At 39.6% G+C, this 21,624-nt stretch overlaps 1 protein-coding gene across 2 annotated transcripts; it reads left to right on the forward strand.

Moving 5' to 3' along the window:
- Positions 1-57: 57 nt before the first annotated feature.
- On the forward strand, positions 58-5,378 carry RWDD2A (RWD domain containing 2A). 2 transcript variants are annotated; one of them, XM_002746769.5, is made up of 3 exons: positions 58-144; positions 983-1,321; positions 2,262-5,378. In XM_002746769.5, the coding sequence occupies exons 2-3, from the start codon at positions 1,121-1,123 to the stop codon at positions 2,937-2,939; spliced, it is 879 nt and encodes a 292-aa protein (XP_002746815.1). In that variant the 5' UTR covers positions 58-144; positions 983-1,120; the 3' UTR covers positions 2,940-5,378. The 2 variants fall into 2 exon arrangements, with proteins under 2 accessions (XP_002746815.1, XP_035152096.1); XM_035296205.3 differs by having other exon boundaries at positions 58-116.
- Positions 5,379-21,624: the final 16,246 nt, after the last annotated feature.

Below are 21,624 nucleotides of genomic sequence, written 5' to 3' on the forward strand. Positions count from 1 at the left end.
ACGCCCCCCTGCCAATCACGGCGGAGGAAGGTCCGCCGGCCCCGCCCCCGCTTCGCCGTCGGTCGCGCGCAGCTCGCGCCTGAGGAACTGCGGCTGCGGTTCCGAGCGGGCTTTGGGTCTGTTTCCATTGAATGACCAGGAAGGGTGAGGCCCCCCGCGGTGGCCCGAGGGTTGGGGTCGAGGGTTGCGGGTCCTCAAAGCACTGCGACCGCGGAGACGCAGCCTCCGCCTCCAAATCCGGGCCTCTGGGGGCGGCAGGCCCCGCGTCCCTGGGAAGCTGGGGTTCCTAGTGGTCTTCGATGGGGGCGGGGGTGGGGAATCAGCCCTGTCGCTGGGCCTCCGACATGGCTACTTCGCCTAGCGTGAGCGCAGCCAGCGGCCCGCATCCCCCTCCACGTCGTCGAGGTCTCCTCCCAAACCTTTGAATCCGGGAAGCCTTCTCCAGCTGCCGTCTCCCCGAGTATCCCCTTCCCCCAGCACGCTGTAGACATCTTTTCTTTAATGACCTCTGAGACCCCCCACCCTCTCAGCCTGGGTCAGTCGGGGCAGAGGCCAGTGAATCCTAAACCTCAGGAGCCCTGAGATGCGGCCCTGGCGAAAAAGCAACCCCGGGGGAGTCCGGGACCGAGAGGTGGTGACGGGCGCTATGGGTGACCCCTGGGCTGGGGAACCCGGAGCCCATCCCGCTGGCACTGCGGCCTCTGTCGCCGCACCATCTGGCTCCACCCAAGCCCGGCCCCAGCCTTTACCAGAATTCAGGCTTGCAGAGCGTCTGCAGGCGTCGGCCAGCCACCTGCAGCGGGACAATTCCAAACACCTGTTGAAAGTGCAGATTCCCGGATCTAGTGCGGGAGGCGGGAGACGGGAGCCCCGACACGCGAAATTGGATTTTAGCGGAGTGTTTTAGGAGATGTTATGCATATTAGATTTTGGAGTGAGGAAATAAAGCAGAAGAGTGTAAGTGTCCGGTTTGTGCCCCTAGCTCTGGTGCAAAGCGTTCCTGCAGACCTGCTTCCACGTAAGGGGACCTTTGGGAAATTTCGCTGGACACCGCTGGCATTGACAAACCCAGCGTCGCTGGGCCTCGTGAGGTTTTCCGGCAGGTTGATTTCGAGGCGACATGTCTGCTTCAGTGAAAGAAAGCCTTCAGCTTCAGCTACTGGAGATGGAAATGCTGTTTTCTATGTTTCCTAACCAAGGAGAAGTAAAACTTGAAGATGTAAATGCCCTGACGAATATAAAAAGGTATTTGGAAGGCACAAGGGAGTCGCTGCCACCAAAAATTGAATTTGTGATTACACTCCAGATTGAGGAGCCCAAGGTAGGTGCCCTGATTTAAGTGTTTGCCAGGTGCGTAGTTTTTAACGGAAACATCTGGAACATGAGCTTTCTGTCAAGGAAATAGAAATATTCAAGGTGTATATTTCCTTGTTTGAAAGATATGGAATGCCCTATAAATTGTTTTCAGTAAATATCTTGAATTTTATATAAACATACACACCTTTTAACAAATATATATGGAGTTTTTATTGAAGCTATCTCACAGTCTTATAATGCCATTATTATTTTGTTCACTCATCCAGTTGGACTACCTTTCACATGTATTGTGATTTTCCTAAATCTAAGTATCGCCTGTAACAAAACTGGCTTTTAAGGAGTGAATGAGTGGTTTTTTTTTTTATGGCACCATAACAAAGCAAATATACCGATGAAAAAATCTAAAGACTAAAAATGAATTTACCTCCATCTTCTGATCCATTTATCATTAGCATAGCATAGGTAACACGTGGACTGGGCAATTGAGAACCACTGTTTTAGCTTTTCCTACTCCTTCTTCAGTTGCCATTCTCTCAGAGGAGACTTCCTGATTCCCCAGAATGGAATCTGTCCTGCTGGGTACACACTTCAGTGGAACCCTCCACTTTTCCATGGCACTGCTTCTCATAATTGAAATTAAATACTTGCTCTGTGTAATTATTTAATGTGTGTCTCCTTCACTAGGCCCTGGACTTCATGAAGGGCAAAGATAGTGTCTGGCTTCCTCACTTTTTTATCCCAGCACAAGGGCACCTGGCACATGTAGTTGTTCAATAAATATTGAGAGAAGGAATGCATAAAAGGAAGGAGTTGTGTATGTAAGGTACCTGGTACACAGCTGACAATAGTAGCAATAACTCATTTTTCAAAATCATGCAGTTGCTATTGATAAACCAGCTTATGTGATATTATGGTATTTAAATCTATTTGATTTTCATTTTAAGGTGAAAATTGATTTGCAAGTGACCATGCCTCACAGCTACCCCTATGTAGCACTGCAGCTGTTTGGACGGTCATCTGAACTTGACAGACATCAGCAGCTACTTCTCAACAAAGATCTCACTTCTTACATAGGGACTTTTGATCCAGGTGAGCTCTGTATATGTGCAGCAATCCAGTGGCTACAGGACAACAGTGCATCCTATTTCCTGAACAGAAAGCTTGTGTATGAACCATCTACACAAGCAAAGCCAGTCAAGAACACATTCCTCCGAATGTGGATCTACAGTCACCATATATATCAGCAGGACCTAAGAAAAAAGATTTTGGATGTTGGGAAAAGGTTAGATGTGACTGGATTTTGCATGACAGGAAAGCCTGGTATAATCTGTGTGGAGGGTTTTAAAGAGCACTGTGAGGAGTTCTGGCATACAATTAGGTACCCCAATTGGAAGCACATTTCCTGTAAGCATGCTGAAAGTGTGGAAACAGAAGGAAATGGCGAGGACCTGCGCCTTTTCCATTCTTTTGAAGAATTACTCCTTGAGGCCCATGGTGACTATGGATTAAGGAATGACTATCACATGAATCTGGGCCAGTTCTTAGAATTTCTCAAGAAGCACAAAAGTGAGCATGTTTTTCAGATACTATTTGGTATTGAAAGCAAAAGTTCAGACTCGTAAAAAGTGATTAAGAGGCCTATGTTTGTAATTTCACTAAGTCAGTATTTCTGTTAACAAGAGCAAAATAAAAAGTCTGGTGGCTGTGTAGCATCCTTGGTGCAAAACCTAGCTTCAGAATTTGCACCTGGTAATGAATTTCAACTGACAGTGAAACGAACAGGCCTTTAAACTTTATAACAGTGCAATTGTGATGTTATCTCTAGGTTTTTGTGTTAAGTCATTCAAAAACTATTTCATTATAAATTAATAAAAACAATCCATTTAACCTGTGAAGCTGATTTGATTGACAAGGAGTCCAAAGCCCATAGCTAACATCAAAAATCAAACTCCAGTTATGAATCAAAAAATATAAATAGCATTTCTGTTTTACATTGCAAGCACACGTGACACACCCACTTGTCTTTCATTATTGGAAATCAAGTTTAAAATGAGAACAGAAAAGAAGGACATGTTTACTTCATTTCTTACTTTAAACTCCTATTTTGAGTGTTTTAGTAAAACTAGATCCTAAAAGCAGTGGCAAAGGACTCGGAAATGAAGTCCCAGGAGTTATAAAGATGACACACCATGCTATGTATTCTTCTTCTGGCTGTTTGTATCAGTTAATGACACTAGCAACGTCGATACCAGTATTCTTAGCTTAATCCTTATACACAAAAGATAAAGACTTCATTCTTTGTCTACAAAGTATTCCTTTTCAATCCAGTCTTTGCCTGTGTGCCAGTATGCATTACTATACAGGATAAGAGAGTGTTGAGGGGACCAGTGTGGATGTCTGTATCATTGCCTTATGGGGAAAAAAATCTAATTCTCCAGTTAGGTGGTGGTAACTGCCATCTCCTCTGAAAATTCCAAGCTCCACAGGCTTCACCAGGCTTTTCAAAATGAGAGTTTATTTTAATGATAAAAACCCCTATTTAAGTAGCTCTTGCCAAGCCTTTTCATTACCAGGTATCCACCCCTCCCAAGTATTTCTGTGATTCTCCTGTGCTGAGATGTCTTGAGCAGCCTCCACAACTTTCCCCATTTCTGTGGTCTCTGTAGGTACTGATACCCTTTCCCGGGAGGCATTCCATTCTCCTACTAGGTCCTCTCAAGACGCCAAAGCTGGGTGCTGGGATTTAGGAAGATGCAGGGCAACACCTCACTCTCCATCCTGTGACACATCCTGTTAGATGTCAGACGGTGCTGTTTGTGCTGAGGAGCCTACAGAACTGATAAAACTACCTTCTGGTTTTACCCTCTGTGCTGTGGATGCAGACATGTCCTTGGGCTACAGAGAGGACATGATGGACCAGAAAGCCGTATGCCCAGGAGGTCTTAGAACTGGGTCCACTTTGTACTGCCTCTTTCTTCTTAGGTCACAATGAGTTTCCTCTCAGGGCACAATTCAGATCTTCAAGACATGGCTCAATGTGGGCCAGCCCTACCCTGCCAGGTCCTTCATCTTGCCATTCATGTTTCCATCCTAGCCTTGGTTGTGCTGGAACTCAGGCTGGAGCCTCACACTTTGCCTATATGCAAACAGAAGAAATAGGACTTACATTGCCAAAGAATTATTTCTTAATGTTTGCCAGCACTAAAAACAAAGTATGGGAATCTTTTTTCCCACAGTCTCTACAAAACTATCAATAAGTATACTTAACATTTACAAGTTTTTAGGCCTTAAACAGATGTAACTCCATTAACTTTATTCCTTTGAAATGAATCATTATATGCCATCTACCTACCTAATAGAGGTTTTTTTCCAGATTACATGAGCAAAAGTAGCTACAGAAAGATAAGTGTAAAGTAAAATAAATTCTAGGTTGTGAACTCTACTGCTTCTGGAGCTATTTCTGAGATTTTTTCAGAACCTGCTTTTATAAGCCTAATTTGATCATTCTGCAATAGTTTTTCCTGTCAGGAATACTAATGCAGATAGTATTATGGGGAAGGGTAGGTTTTATAGAAAAAAAGTACATGTCTAATTCAAAACTCAACTTTGTATGTATAGGAGACTGCTGGTTGTTGGCACAGCCTGATACGAGCACACACAAAATGTCCGGCATTCCCCTCCCCACTTCCCCTACACATACTGCTTATTTTAGGGAACTGCCCCTTCTCTGTGTGATTCGGGAGAAAGTGGCAGGAATCAAGGTGTCCTCTGGCAGCCTCCTGGAGAGATGGCTGTGAGCTCTTGCCACTGAAGCCTCTAGTGCCACCCTAATTTCTGGCCTACTACTGAATGCTCAGCTGTTCGGCTCCTCCTTTGAACGACCCAGCATTTTCCCTTTTGTTGTCAGAAATCAGCATTGGTCTCTATTGCTTGTAACTTACGAATCTGGATATTCTATATATTATATTTTTAAATGGTTGTTTGGAAAATGTGCTCATTTATAAAAAAAGAGCAGTGTCTTTTTAAAGTTTGCTGAATTAAATCAAGCATATTGTCAAGTATGTTCTTTGCTTTTCATTCCTTGGTCTGTTATGTGGTAGGCTAAGAGCTGAGGATACGTGCATAATGAATTGAGTGTCCCAGATGAGTTGGCAGACCACAACACGGGGACCTCTAAAACATTCCTTATTAAATCAAACATACATTGCCTGTGAACTCGAGCATTGATACATGACTGCTTACATGCCATCCATCTCCTCAGAACTGGAGAAGGCTTTGATGCTGTCTGCTGCAGTCTTTATGGAACCCTTTTGAACAGGTTTTTTTCACTTGTTTTTATCTCAATAGTTACTGTCTGAAGAGGGCATAGTGTTGCTCACACTTCCTGGTTTTATACCTAATCCTGATTTGCCACAGAAACTCTGAGCCCATTGGGTTTCCCTTATAAGGTCCACATGGTGGAACTAATTTCACCACACCCTGGACTAGCTAGAGAGACCTCTGTTTCTGAACCCAGTCAAAACTAAACACATTTGGATTAACCCATAAATTAATTTGAGCAAGGCACACGGAATTTAAATAGGCCTACTGTATTAGTTCATTCTCATGCTGCTAATAAAGACATACCTGAAGCTGGGTAATTTATAAAGGAAAAAGGTTTAATAGTCTCACAGTTCCACATGGCTAGGGTGGCCTCACAATCATGGCAGAAGATGAAGGCAGCACAAAGCGACGTCTTACATAGGGGCAGGCGAAAAAGCCTGTTGTAGGGGAACTCCCCTTGATGAAGCCATCAGATCTCATGAGACTTATTCACTACCTTGAGAACACTATGGGGGAAACCACTCCCATGATTCCATTATCACCACCTGGTCTCATCCTTGACATGTGGGGATTATTGCAACTCAAGGTGAGATTTGAATGGGGACACAGCCAAACCATACCACCCACCAAACACTGAGAGTTCTCAGTAGTTACAGGAGAAACATTGAGAAAATACAATTTTCCTCATTATGAAGGGGAAATCCCAGTGTGTACCAGACACTGGACCTCTATAAAACTTGACTGGAGGCCAAGTGCTTTCATGGGATTTATCATTCACCCTCTGGCATGATACATCTCACCAGGCATCCAGAAAACGTGACTCCATTCTCCATGTTTTATCAGAATATCACCTGCAGACGTACAGCATGCTGCCCGGTACAGTGGTAAGCTGATCAAAGGTCTGATATTGAGACTGACATTCTGACATAGAAAGTTAATGTAACATTGGAAAATGACAATCTACATTGCTTACTGAGATAGAGTCAATGCTTCACGTGCTCTTTACTTACTGGATAAAGGAAAAACAAAAAAAAAGCATTGACCAAATCAACAGCCAGCTACTTTCTGATTTCCTCCAAGAAAAATAACTTGTGTAACAGCAACTGCAGTTGGATTCACCATCTAATTAAGTCTCTGAATATGTGCAGTCATCTTTTATTTTATTTTTTTAAGATAATAGATCACTCACTCTCTCTGTTGCCCTGGTTGCAGTGTGGAGTGCAGTGGCCCAATTTCGGCTCAGGGCAACCTCCCCCTCCAGGATTCAAGTGATTCTCGTGCCTCAGCCTTCCCCGTCGCTAGGATTACAGGCATATACCACTATGCCTGGCTAATTTTTGTATTTTTAGAAGAGATGGGGTTTCACTATGTTGGCCAGGCTGGTCTCGAATCCTGGCCGCAAATGATCTGCCCATCTCAGTCTCCCAAAGTGCTGGGATTATGGGTGTGAGCCACTGAACCTGGCCTGTACAGTCATTCTTAGAGACCCTTCTCTCTCCTCCTATATGTGCCAAAGATCATGCTAAACCAAGACATGGTAAGAACCACACTCCTGCTGCTTTTAAAGCTTTTGATGGTGGGGCTCATCTCTGCAAATCTCTTCATACTTCCTGATAAAATAACCTTCTTTGTATGGATCAGGGATCCAATATTGCCACAGAGGATGAAGAAATTAACTCTAACTCTTCACTGGAAAAATAACTGGAGGATGGGTTTATTCCTATAGCATATACTTTGTTCCATAGACCACAATGGTTTCAGAGACCCCAGAAATTTATATTTGTTCAGAGCTGTTCCCAGGTGACCTTTGAAAAGCCGAATAGTTTCCTTTCTGCAGTGCAGTGTTACCTTAGCAAATGGAAACCTCAAAGGAAGATTTTGGAAACAGATTTATGATATTATTACAGAGTTCTTCATCTTTAGGGATCTTTCACTCATATCTGTGGCAATTTGGTGACACTGTATTTTGGTGGCTCCAGTCAGGCTTTTCTGCTATTGTTATATATATCAAGTAGGACCTATGTGGACTGCCAGTGTATTCGGTCCTAGGCCAGGCTGGCATTTAGCTGGTATGTACTGGCATGGCTGCATCAGTTTTATACAATGGTATCAATTTTTCTTGGTCAGTACCTATGCTGCCTCATTAATTTTTGAACACCATTTCAGGCCAGGAGTCCACGTGTTATCCACAACCAAGATTTCTGTGGGCTGAACTATTGATTACACTGGACCTGCTCCCATTCTAATCACTGTTTTCACCTTGTCTCCAGTTGTTAATTGCTACTAAATGCTATTAAGCCTGTACCAACCCCCAAGAGTCTGATGTCTCCATTGAAATCGGGAACCCCTTTTAACCACAGCATTTTCCACAAGCCTTCCTAGCTTAAAGATAAGCATCATTAAAAGTTTTTCATGGATGCTGGTACCCCTCTCACCAGTGGTATTTCTCTCAAGGCCTTAGTGAAAGGAAAGTGAGTGATAGGTCCTCTAAGGAGACTTAGGGGATCAATAGATTAGGATAGTCAGATTGCACACGAAAACTCCACTATAGCATTCCCATCTTTGTAAATCTTTGAATGCCTTTATTTTATTCAAGGAATGTTTGGATTCTCAATGTCATTTAATGTGGGCCATTATTAAGTTCATGTTTCACTCAACTAACTGAACAAGTACAATCACCCCCAGCTGCTGAAGACAGCACGCATAATCCAGGATCTGTGACAGGCATACCCGATTAATCATTTCTGCACAATCCAAAATTATGGTTCTCCTTGTCAGAGTAATGCTCTGAGAATACCACACATTTTTCTTTGGCTTTGTGCCAGTATATTTGAGAAAAGTCTAGAATTTTTTTTGGCATAAGTCTCCTCCTCCTGGATTTGCCTTTTAAATTCCAGCCACCACAGCCTCTCTCCATGCTGAAATCTGATTTGGGGTATATAGAAATAATATGAATACTGGAGGAGGAGCATAAGGCAGATTGGTTTCCCTTTACAAGGTAATTATTACCTCAAGTGAGGTCATTACAGGATATTCTAGCAAGGCAGTTAGAACCTCTTTAGACAGGAAGAGCAACTGTTCAGATTAGTGAAGGAGAACATGTCAACTATCCCAGGTTTCCTGGGACTGAGGGGGTTTCTGGGACAGAGGACTTTCAGTTTTGAAACCTGGACTATTGTTCTCCCTAGTGTAGAATATTATGAGTCCTCCAAATCCCCTTCCCCATTCCAAATCAAGGTCCTATTGTTTCTTGGTCAATACTCTAAGTTTTACCCAAGAGGCCTAATGAGGATGGCAGTTTAACTCATGGTACTAAAATAATTTGGCAACCAGCAAGATTAAATATGACCTTGGTTTTCAACTGTTACAGCCTTATTAACTAAACAGAGAGAAAAGACTTTGTTAACAAAAACATGGGGCTTTTTCTGGTTTTTAGATTGAGAATTCAGTTTAAAATTTTTGAGCTGAGGAGTTCAGATTCAAGCCTAAATTATCTTTCTTTATGTATCCATCTCTGTTAGCAGCAATAACACCACCTCACAGTCCCGGAATTCCTTGTCCTGTACACTGTTGTATGGCAGCAGTCATTTGATCCACCTAAATCTTCCCTTCCTTAGATAATACGTCTCATAAGTGTTTTACCTGATAGTTGTGTTTATGAGGTCCCAAATGTATTTTGCTACATTGATTTTCATTAACTGTATATTTTTACCATTCATACCTAGGTCTCTAATTCATCTGGAGTCTACCTATTCATACAGTGTAAGGTATGGTTCTAGTTTTAATTTTCTCCATATTGTCGGCCAGTTTTTCCAGTCCTTTTACCAAGCAGTCTGTTCTTTATTTATTATTTTTTGTGCTACCTTGGTGTATTAGTCCATTCTCACACTACTAATAAAGACATATCTGAGACTGGGTAATTTGTAAAGGAAAGAGGTTTAATTGACTCACAGTTCAGCGTGGCTGGGGAGGCCTCAGGAAACTTATTATCCTGGTGGAGGGAGAAGCAAATGCGTTCTTCTTCACATGGCAGCAGCAAGGAGACGTGCAGAGTGAAGTAGGGGAAAAACTCCTTATTAAAAGCATCAGATCTCATGAGACCTCACTTGCTGTCATGAGAAGGGTATGAAGGTAACTGCTCCCATGATTCAGTTGCCTCCCACCTGTCCTTTCCACATCGTGGGAATTATGGGAACTATAAGATGAAATTTGGGTTGGGACCCAGCTAAACTGTATCTCATATTCCTGTGGGTTTCCTGTTCCATTCCATTGTCTTGTGTGTTCTCATGACTTTGATGTATATCCAACTATCTGTAGAGTAATTCCGCCTTTGCTTTGCATTTATAAATTATTATTATTTTTTTCAGAGACAGAGTCTTGCTCTGTCACTGAGGCTGGAGTGCAGTGGGTATGATCTCGGTTCACTACAACCTCCACCTCCCAAGTTCAAGTGATTCCCATGCCTCAGCCTTCAGAGTAACTGGGCCCCCACACCCAACTAATTTTTTTTTTTAAAAAAAGAGATGGGGTTTCATCATGTTGGCCAGGCTGGTCTTGAACTTCTGATCTCCCAAAGTGCTGGGATTACAGGTGTGAGCCACCATGCCTCATGACAAATTGCCTTAATTATTTGTGGGTCATTATTTTTCATTTATGGAGAGAGGTAAGTTAAAATATCCAGCTATTATGGTGAATTTGTATATGCTACTATTTATTTCTGCCATGTTTTCCATGTATTTTGAAGCTGTTTCATTAAGAGCATAGTCAGATTTGTGTCTTTTAATGACTGACCCATTTATCACTATCTCTGGTAATATGTCTTGCCTCCTAGTCTACTTCTCTGATATTAATAGAACCACACCAGCTTTCTTGGGCTTACTTTTTGTATGAGATATCATTTCCCATCCTTTTACTGTCAAACTTTTTGTGTCATTACATTTAAACTATGTCTTTTATAAACAGCATGTAACTGTAAGCTGGGTCTGGTGACTCATAACTGTAATCCCAGCAGTTTGGGAGGCCAAGGTAAGAGGATCACTTGTGCTCAGGAGTTCAAGACCAGCCTGGGCAATATAGTAAGACTTCATCTCTATAATAACAAAAAAATATATAAATAGCATATACTTGGATCTTTAAAAAAAATCCAATCTGACAATTTTTGCTATTAAATTGGGGTGTTTACTTCACTTGCATTTAAGGTAATTACCAACAAAGTTGGGTTTAAGTCTACCATCTTGCTATTAGTTTTATATTTATCCAAGGAGTTAAGCTCTTATGCTCTTCGTTTGCAATAATCAAGTATTTTTAAATTGTTCTATTTCTTCCATTAGCTTTTTTTTTTTTTTTTTTTGAGGCAGAGTTTCACTTTTGTTGCCCAGGCTGGAGTGCAATGGCACAATCTCAGCTCACTGGAACCTCCACCTTCTGGGTTCAAGTGATTTTCCTGCCTCAGCCTCCCAGGTAGTTGGGATTACAGGCATGTGCCACTACACCCAGCTAATTTTTTATTTTTAGTAAAGACAGGGTTTCACCATGTTGGTCAAGCTGGCCTTGAACTCCTGACCTCAGGTGATCCACCTACCTCAGTTTCCCAATGTGTTGGAATTACAGGTGTGAACCACAGTTTCCAGCCTATTACCTTGTAAACTATATTTTTTGTATTATTTTTAGTGGTTTAGAGGTTATAATATTCTTATTTCAATATTCCTTGAATTCTTGCAATACACTTTAAATTGTAAGGTTTCTAGACTGTTCATGAAGTGGTATATTACTTACTACAGTATTCCTTTTAGAATTGATGAACCACTTCATGAATAATGTATAAAACATACAGTAGTATACTTCCATTATTAATCCCCCTTTCACCCTTTTCCCTACTGTTGCAATACATTTTACTAATACATATTTTATAGAACCCACATACATTGTTATTTGTATTAGTCAAACTCTAATACAAATTTTAAAATAATATTATTTATTCTTACACATTCACATTTTCTGGTGCTTTTCATTTCTTCCCAAAGATGCACGTTTCTATCCAGGATCATTTTCCCTCAGCCTGAAGGACTTCCTTTAGTATTTCTAGCAGCATATATCTGCAGGCCATGAATTATCTCAGATTTCATTAGTCTGAAATGTGTCTATTTGATTTAATTTCTGAAGGATATTTTCCCTATGTAGAGAATGCTAAGTTTTATTCTTTTGACACATTAAAAATGTCTTTCTATTATCTCTCACATTTTTCTGTTGAGAAGTTGGCTGTCATTCTTATTGTTGTACTTCTGGAGGCATTATACATCTGTTTCATTTGGCTGCTTTTAGGATGTTTATTTTTGGTTTTCAGGAATTTGATTATGATATCCCTAGTTATGGCTTTCTTTGTATCGATGCTGCTTGGGGATTGCTAGCTCTGACTCTATCAGTTGACACTTTTCACTAATTTGAGAAAATTTTTTCCATAATCTCTTCAAATATTTGTACTCCAGTATCTTTTCTTTCCTTAAAGCACCCCATAGCACATATATTCGACCACTTCATTTTAGCCAACATCTTTCTTTTTTCCTTTTTAAAAAAAATCTCTCTTTAAACTTCCATTTGGAAATATTCTGTTTATGTAAGACAAAAACGACAGGATTATCTCAATAGATGCAGAAAAGACATTCCATAAAACGCAACATGCCTTCATACCATCAACACTATGAAGAAACCACATCAACTAACAGGCAAAACAACCAGCTAGCATCAAAATGGCAGGATCAAATTCACACATAACAATAATAACCTTAAATGTAAATGGGCTAAATGCCCCAATCAAAAGACACAGACTGACAAATTGGATAAAAGGTCAAGACCCATCAGCATGCTGTATTCAGGAAACCCATCTAACGTGCAAAGACACACATAGACTCAAAGGGATGGAGGAAGATTTACCAAGCAAATGAATAGCAAAAAAAAAAGCAGGGGTTGCAATCCTAGTCTCTGATAAAACAGACTTTAAACCAACAAAGATCAAAAGAGACAAAGAAGATCATTATATAGTGGTAAAGGGATTAATGTAACAAGAGCTAACTATCCTGAATATGTATGCATCCAAGATAGGAGCACCCAGGTACATAAAGCAAGTTCTTAATGACCTACAAAGAGAATTCGACTCCCATACAATAATAGTGGGAGACTTTAACACTCCACTGTCAATACTAGACAGATCAATGAGACAGAAAATTAACAAGGATATCCAGGACTTGAACTCAGATCTGGACTAAGCAGACCTAATAGACATCTACAGAACTCTTCACCCCAAAACCGTAGAATATACATTCTTCTCAGCACCACATTGCACTTATTCTAAAATTGACCACATAATTGGAAATAAAACACTCCTCAACAAATGCAAAAGAACTGAAATCGTAACAAACAGTCTCTCAGATGACAATGCAATCAAATTTGAACTCAGGATTAAGAAACTCACACAAAACCGCATAACTACATGGAAACTAAACAACCTGCTCTAAATGACTACTGGATAAATAATGAAATGAAGGCAGAAATAAAAATGTTCTTCGAAACCAATGAGAATGAAGATGTAACGTATCAGAATCTCTGGGTCACATTTAAATCAGTGTCCAGAGGGAAATTTATAGCACTAAATACCCACCAGAGAAGTAAGAAAAGATATAAAATCAACACTTTAACATCACGATTAAAAGAACTAGAGGAGCAGGATCAAACTCAGAAGCCAACAAAAGGTAAGAAATAACTAAGACCAAAGCAGAACTGAAGGAGATAGAGACACAAAAACCCCTTCCAAGAAATAACAAAATCCGGAAGCTGTTTTTTTTTGAAAAGATCAACAAAAAAATAGACCACTATCCAGACTAATAAAAAAGAAAAGAGAGAAGATTCAAATAGATGCAATAAAAAATGATAAAGGGGACATCACCACTGATTCCACAGAAATACAAACTACCATCAGAGATTACTACAAACACATCTATGCAAATAAAGCAGTAAATCTAGAAGAAATGGATAAATTCCTGGAGACTTATGCCCTCCCAAGACTAAACCAGGAAGAAGTTGAATTCCTGAATACATCAATAACAAGATCTGAAGTTGAGGCAGCAATAAATAACCTACCACCAAAAAAAGTCCAGGACCCAACAGGTTCACAGCCGAATTCTACCAGAGGTACAAAGAGGAGCTGGTACTATTCCTGATGCAACTATTCCAAACAATACAAAAAGAGGGAATCCTCCCTAACTCTATTTTATGAGACCAACATCATCCTGATACCAAAACCTGGCAGAGATGCAACTAAAAAAGAAAATTTCAGGCCAATATCCATGATGAACATTGATGCAAAAGTCTTCAATAAAATACCGGCAAACCAAATCCAACACAACATCAAAAAGCTTATGCATCACAATTAAGTAGTCTTCATCCCAGGATTTCAAGGCTGGTTCAACATCTGCAAATCTATAAACATAATCGATCACATAAACAGAAGCAAAGACAAAAACCACATGATTATCTCAATAGATGCAGAGAAGGGCTTTGACAAATTCAACAGCCCTTTATACTAAAAACTCAATAAACTAGGTTATCAATGGATTGTATCTCAAAACAGTAAGAGCTATTTATGACAAACCCACAGCCAATATCATACTGAATGGGCAAAAACTGGAAAGCATTCCCTTTGAAAGCTGGCACTAGAAAAGGATGCCCTCTCTCACCACTCCTATTCAACATAGTATTGGAAGTTCTGGCTAGGGCTATCAGACAAGAGAAAGAAATAAAGGGTATTTGAATAGGAAAACAGGATATCAAATGGTACCTGTTCACAGATGACAGGACTGTATATTTAGAAAACCCCATGTCTCAGCCCAAAATCTCAAGCTGATAAGCAACATCAGCAAAGTCTCAGGATACAAAATCAATGTGCAAAAATCACAAACATTTTATATACCAATAATAGACAAAGAGAGAGCCAAATCATGAAGAGCCAAATTCTGAACTCCCATTCACAATTGACACAAAGAGAATAGAATACCTAGGAATACAACTAACAAGGGATATAAAGGACCTCTTCAAGGAGAACTATAAACCACTGCTCAAGGAAATAAGACAGGACACAACATATGGGAAAACATTCCATGCTCATGGTTAGGAAGAATCAATATCATGAAAATGGCCATGCTGCCCAAAGTAATTTATAGATTCAGTGCTATCCCCATCAAGCTACCCATGACTTTCTTCACAGAACTGGAAGAAAACCATCTTAAACTTCATATGGAACCAAAAAAGAGAGCCCGCATAGCCAAGACAATCCTAAGCAAAAAGAACAAAGCTAGAAGCATCACACTACCAGACTTCAAAGTATATTACAATGCTACTGTAATCAAAACATCATGGTACTGGTACCAAAACAGAGATATAGACCAATGGAACAGAAGAGAGGCCTCAGAATTAACACCATACACCTACAACCATCTGAACTTTGACAAACCTTACGAAAACAAGCCATGGAGAAAGCATTCCCTATTTAATAAATGGTGTTGGGAAAACTGGCTAGCCATGTGCAGAAAGCTGAAACTGGACCCATTCCTTAAACTTTATACAAAAATTAACTCTAGATGGACTAAAGATTTATACATTAGGCCTAACACCATAAAAACTCTGGAAGAAAACCTAGGCAATACCATTCAGGACATAGGCATGGGCAAGGACTTCATAACTAAAACACAAAAAGCAGTAGCAACAAAAGCCAAAATAGACAAATGGGATCTAATTAAGCTTAAGAGCTTCTGCACAGCAAAAGAAACTATCAGTAGAGTGAACTGACAACCAACAGAATGGTCAAAACTTTTTGGATGCTACCCATCTGTCAAAGGGCTCATATCCAGAATCTATGGAGAAGTTAAAAAAATTTACAAGAAAAAAACAACCCCATCAAAAAGTGAGTGAAGGATATGAACAGACTCTTTTCAAAAGACGACATTTATGTGGCCAACAAACATATAAAAAAATGCTCATCATCACTGTCATTAGAGAAATGCAAATCAAAACCACATTGAGATACCATCTCATACCAGTCAGAATGGTGATCATTAAAAAATCTGGAGACTACAGATGCTGAAGAAGACGTGGAGAAACAGGAACACTTTTAAACTGTTAGAGTGTAAATTATTTCAACCATTGTGGACAACAGTATGGCGATTCCTCAAAGATCTAGAAATAGAAATACCATTTGACCCAACAATCCCATTACTGGGTATATAACCAAAGGATTACAAATCATTCTATTATAAATACACATGCACATGTATGTTTATTGTGGGGCTGTTCACAACAGCAAAGAGTTGGAACCAACCCAAATGCCCATCAGTGATGGACTGGATAAGGAAAATGTAGCACATATATACCATGGAATACTATACAGCCATAAAAAAGGATGAGTTCGTGTCCTTTGCAGGGACATGGATGAATCTGGAAATCATCATTCTCAGCAAACTGACACAAGAACAGAAAACCAAACACCACATGTTCTCACTCACAAGTGGGTATTGAACAATGAGAACACAGGGACACAGGAAGGGAAACATCACACACTGGGGCCTGGGGGGTAGCGGGGGCTAGGCAAGGGATAGCAGGGAGTGGGGAGATTGGGGAGGGATACCTTTAGGAGAAATACCTAATGTAGATGATGGGGTTATGGATGCAGCAAACCACCACCATGGCACATGTATACCTATGTAACAAACCTGCACCATCTGCACATGCACCCCAGAACTTAAAGTATAATAACAACAAGAACAAATCACAAAAGAACACAAAAACTCTCTGTAAACTAGATATTGAAGGAACATGACTCAAAATAATAAGAGCCCTCTATGACAAACCCACAGCCAACATTATACTGAATGGGCAAAAGCTGGAAGCATTCCCCTTGAAAACTAGCACAAGACAAGGATGCTCTCCCTCACCACTCCTATTCAATATAGTATTGGAAGTCCTGGCCAGAGCAAACAGGCATGATAATAAATGAAGGCATGCAAATAGGAAGAGAGGAAGTCAAACTATCCCTGTTTGCAGATGACATGATTCTATAATTAGAAAATCACATAGTCTTGGCCCAAAAGCTCCTACAGCTGATAAGCAACTTCATCTGTTTCAGGATGCAAAATCAATGTAAAAAATCACTAGCATTCCTATGCATCAACAGCAGCCAAGCCGAGAGCCAAATCAGGAATGGAATCCCATTCATAACTGCCACAAAAAGAATATAATACCTAGTAATACAGCTAACCAGAGAAGTGAAAGATCTCTACAGAGAGAACTACAAAATACTACACAAAGCAATCAGATAAGACAAAAACAAATGGAAACACATCCCATGTTCATAAATAGGAAGAATCAATATCATTAAAATGGCCATACTATCAAAGCAATTTACATATTCAATAATATTCTGATCAAACTACCAATGACAATGACATTTCTCTTTTTTTTTTGAGAGTCTCACTCTGTCACTCAGGCTGGAGTGCAATGATATGATCTCAGCTCACTGCAACCTCCACCTCCCAGGTTCAAGTGATTCTCCTGCCTTAGCCTCCTGAGTAGCTAGGATTACAGGTGCCCACCACCATGCCCAGCTAATTTTTATTTTTTTAGTAGAGACAGGTTTTCACCATGTTGTCCAGGCTGGTCTTGAACTCCTGACCTCAGGTGATCCTCGCACCTCAGCCTCCCAAAGTGCTGGGATTACAGGAATGAGCCACCATACCTAGCTGATATTCTTGAAAGAACTAGAAAAGACTATGTTTAAATTCACATGGAACCAAAACATAGCCTGAATAGTCAAGGCAATACAAAGTAAAAAGAACAAAGTAGCAGGTATCACATTATGAAACTTCAAACTATACTGCAGGTCTACAGTAACCAAAACAGCATGGTACGGGTACAAAAACAGACACATAGGCCAATGGAACAGAATAGAGAACCCAGAAATAAGGCCACAAATCTACAACCATCTGGTCTTTGACAAAGCTAATAAAAGCAAGCAATGTGGAAAAGACTCCCTGTTCAGTAAATGGTGTTGGGATAACTGGCTAGCCATATGTAGAAGATTAAAGCTGGACCCCTTCCTTATACCATACAAAAATCAACTCAAGATAGATTGAAGACTTACATGTAAAACCCAAAACTGTGAAAATCCTGGAAGACAACCTAGGCATTACTATCCTTGACATAGAAAGAGGCAAAGATTTCATGACAAAGACATCAAAAGCAACTGCAACAAAAGCAGAAATTGACAAACAAAATCTAATTAAATTTAACTTCTGTAAAGCAAAAGAAACTATCAGCAGAGTAAACTGACAACCTACAAAATGGGAGAAAACATTTGCAAACTATTGCATCTGACAAAGGTCTAATATCCAGCATCTATATGAAACCTAAACAAATTTACAAGAAAAAGCAACTGCACTAAAAAGTGGGCAAAGGACATGAACAGACACTTTTCAAAAGAAGTCATTCATGCAGCCAACAAACATGATAAAAGGCTCAATATCACTGATCATTAGATAAATGCAAATGTCATTAGAGAGATACTATCTCATTGTGACATTAGTCAGAATGGCTTCATGACATTCTGGCTATTATTAAAAAGTCAAAATATAACAGATATTGGCAAGGTTGTGGAATAAAGGGAAAATTTATACACTGTTGGTGATAGTGCAAATTAGTTCAACCATTGTAGAAAACAGTATGGCGATTCCTCAAAGAGCTAAAAGTAGAAATACCACTCAACCCAGTAATCCTATTACTGGCTATATACCCAGAAGAATATAAATCATTCTACCATAAAGTCACACACACACACGAATGGTCACTGCAGCACTATGACTATTCCATGTCATAGCATAGACATGGAATCAACCTAAATGCCCGTAAATGCCAGATCAGAAAAAGAAAAGGTGGTACAGGAACTCCATGGAATAATATGCAGCCATAATAAAGAATGAGCTCATGTATTATGTGGAAATGTAGATGGAGCTAGAGGCTATTTTCCTTAACAAACTAGCACAGGAACAGAAAACCAATATTCCATGTCCTCACTTATAACTGGGAGCTAAATGATAAGAACTCATGAAAGAAGGGAACAACAGTCACGGGGGTCTACTTGACAGTGGAGGGCAGGAGGAGGGAAAGGAGCAGAAAAAATATTAGGTACTAGGCTTAATACCTGGATGATAAAATAATCCATACAACAAACCCCTCATGATACAAGTTTACCTATATAACAAACTTTAGCATGTATCTCCAAACCTAAAAGTTAAAAAAAGTTGGTAATTTCTAATGACCTGCCTTTGAGGTCATTGATCCTTTCCTCCATGACCTCCAGTTGGCTGTTAAGCCATCTGTCTAATGAATTCTTAATTTCAGATTTTTTTTTTACATTTAGAATGTAAATTTAATTCTTTGGATATTCTATTTTTGTGATAAAGTGATCTGTCTTTTAAAATTTTTCTCTTTTTGTCTTTTATTAACATTGATATGTTGTTATATTCTTTTTTGTGACATCTCCTTCTCACTATATTATATAATTTATTTGTTCCATGTGTGCTCTAGTAGCATTTTACATTTCTTCTGTTAATAGCAAAGTTAGCATTCTATAAAAAATTGTTAAATAATGTCTTGTTCCGGGGCAATGCTCCCTTCCTAATATGCATGGCAGGCTTATGAAGAGAGGCTGGTATAAATTGTTTTTTATCTATTTTATTGGGCATTATTTACCAAAATATTTTTGAAAAACATTTCCTGCAAACTTATTCTTCATTTTTCTCATGGAGATGCAGTGTTACAGCTATTTATACATAACTGTCTCTTCTAGACATGCACCATGCAATATGGTGTCACTAACCAGATGTGGCTACTGAGAATTGTGGCTAGTCTGAACTCAAAAATTTCAGCAAAGTCTCAGGATACAAAATCAATGTGCAAAAATCACAAGCATTCCTATACACCAATAACAAACAGAGAGTCAAATCATTACTGAACTCCCATTCACAATTGCTACAAGAGAATGAAATACCTAGGAATACAGCTAACAAGGGATGTAAAGGACCTCTTCAAGGAGAACTGCAAACCACTGCTCAAGGAAATAAGAGAGGACAAAACTGATGGAAAAACATTCCATGCTCATTGTTAGGAAGAATCAATGTCATGAAAATGGCCATACTGCCCAAAGTAATTTATAGATTCAGTGCTATCCCCATCAAACTACCATTGACCTTCTTCACAGAACTGGAAAAAAACATTTAAATTTCATATAGAACCAAAAAGAGAGCCTGCACAGCCAAGACAATCCTGAGCAAAAAGAATAAAGCTGGAGGCATCACACTGCCAGACTTCAAACTATATTACAAGGCTACTGTAATCAAAACAGCATGGTACTGGTACCAAAACAGAGATATAGACCAATGGAACAGAACAGAGGCCTCAGAAGAAACCCCACACACCTACGACCATCTGATCTTTGACAAACCTGACAAAAACAAGCAATGGGGAAAGGATTCCTTATTTAATAAATGGTGTTGGGAAAACTGGCTAGCCATGTGCAGAAAGCTGAAACTGGACCCCTTCCTTACACCTTATACAAAAATTAACTCCAGATGGATTAAAAATTTAAACATAAGCCCTAACACCATAAAAACCCTAGAAGAAAACCTAGGCAATATCATTCAGGACATAGGCATGGGCAAGGACTTCATGACTAAAATACCAAAGCAATAGCAACGAAAGCCAAAATAGACAAATGGGATCTAATTAAGCTTAAGAGCTTCTGCACAGCAAAAGAAACTATCATTAGAATGAACTGGCAACCAACAGAATGGTAAAAACTTTTGGCAAGCTAGCCATCTGACAAAAGGCTAATATCCAGAATCTACAAAGAACTAAAACAAATATACAAGGAAAAAAAAACAAACCCTATCAAAAAGTAAGCAAAGGATATGAACAGAAACTTTTCAAAAGAAGACATTTATGTGGCCAACAAACATATGAAAAAATGCTCATTATCACTGGTCATTAGAGAAATGCAAATCATAATCACATTGAGATACCATCTCATGCCAGTTAGAATGGTGATCATTAAAAAATCTGGAGACAACAGATGCTGGAGAGGAAGTGGAGAAACAGGAACACTTTTGCACACTTGATGGGAGTGTAAATGAGTTCTATCATTGTGGAAGACAGTGTGGCAATTCCTCAAAGACCTAGAAACAGAAATACCATTTGACCCAATGATCCCATTACTAGGTATATACCCAAAGGATTATAAATCATTCTATTATAAAGACACAGGCACACACTATGGCACTGTTTAAAATAGCAAAGACTTGGAACCAACCCAAATGCCCATCAGTGATAGACTAAAGCAAATGTCGCACGTGTACACCATGGAATACTATGCAGCCATCAAAAAGGATGAGTTCATGTCTGTTGCAGGGACTTGGATGAATCTGGAAACCATCATTCTCAGCAAACTTACACAAGACTAGAAAACCAAAAACCACCACATGTTCTCATTCATAAGAGGATGTTGAACAATGAGAACACATGGACACAGTGAGGGGAACATCACACACTGGGGTCTGTTGGTGGGGAGTAGAGGAGGGATAACATTAGGAGAAATACCTAATGTAGGTGATGGGGGATGGAGGCAGCAAACCACCATGACATGTATATACCTATGTAACAAGCCTGCAAGATCTACGCATGTACCCCAGAACTTAAAGTAAAATAAAAAAAAAATGTAAGTGTAAAATATGTGCTGGATTTTGAAGACAGTAGGATCAAAAGAAACTATCTTAATAATTTTATGTTGATTACATACTGAAGTGATAATATTTTGGATATACTGGTTTAAACAAAATATATTATTACCATGAATTCCACCAGTGTCTTTTTTTTTTTATGAAGCTACTA

The sequence above is a fragment of the Callithrix jacchus genome, chromosome 4 (genome assembly GCF_049354715.1).
Source record: "Callithrix jacchus isolate 240 chromosome 4, calJac240_pri, whole genome shotgun sequence".
Classification (NCBI taxonomy): Eukaryota; Metazoa; Chordata; class Mammalia; order Primates; family Cebidae; genus Callithrix; species Callithrix jacchus.

Excerpts from the sequence above, each read along its gene's own strand:
- RWDD2A (XM_002746769.5), top strand. The coding sequence starts at position 1,121 with ATGTCTGCTTCAGTGAAAGAAAGCCTTCAGCTTCAGCTACTGGAGATG. Across the intron at positions 1,322-2,261 it reads TCCAGATTGAGGAGCCCAAG|GTGAAAATTGATTTGCAAGT; the intron begins GTAGGTGCCCTG and ends TTTCATTTTAAG.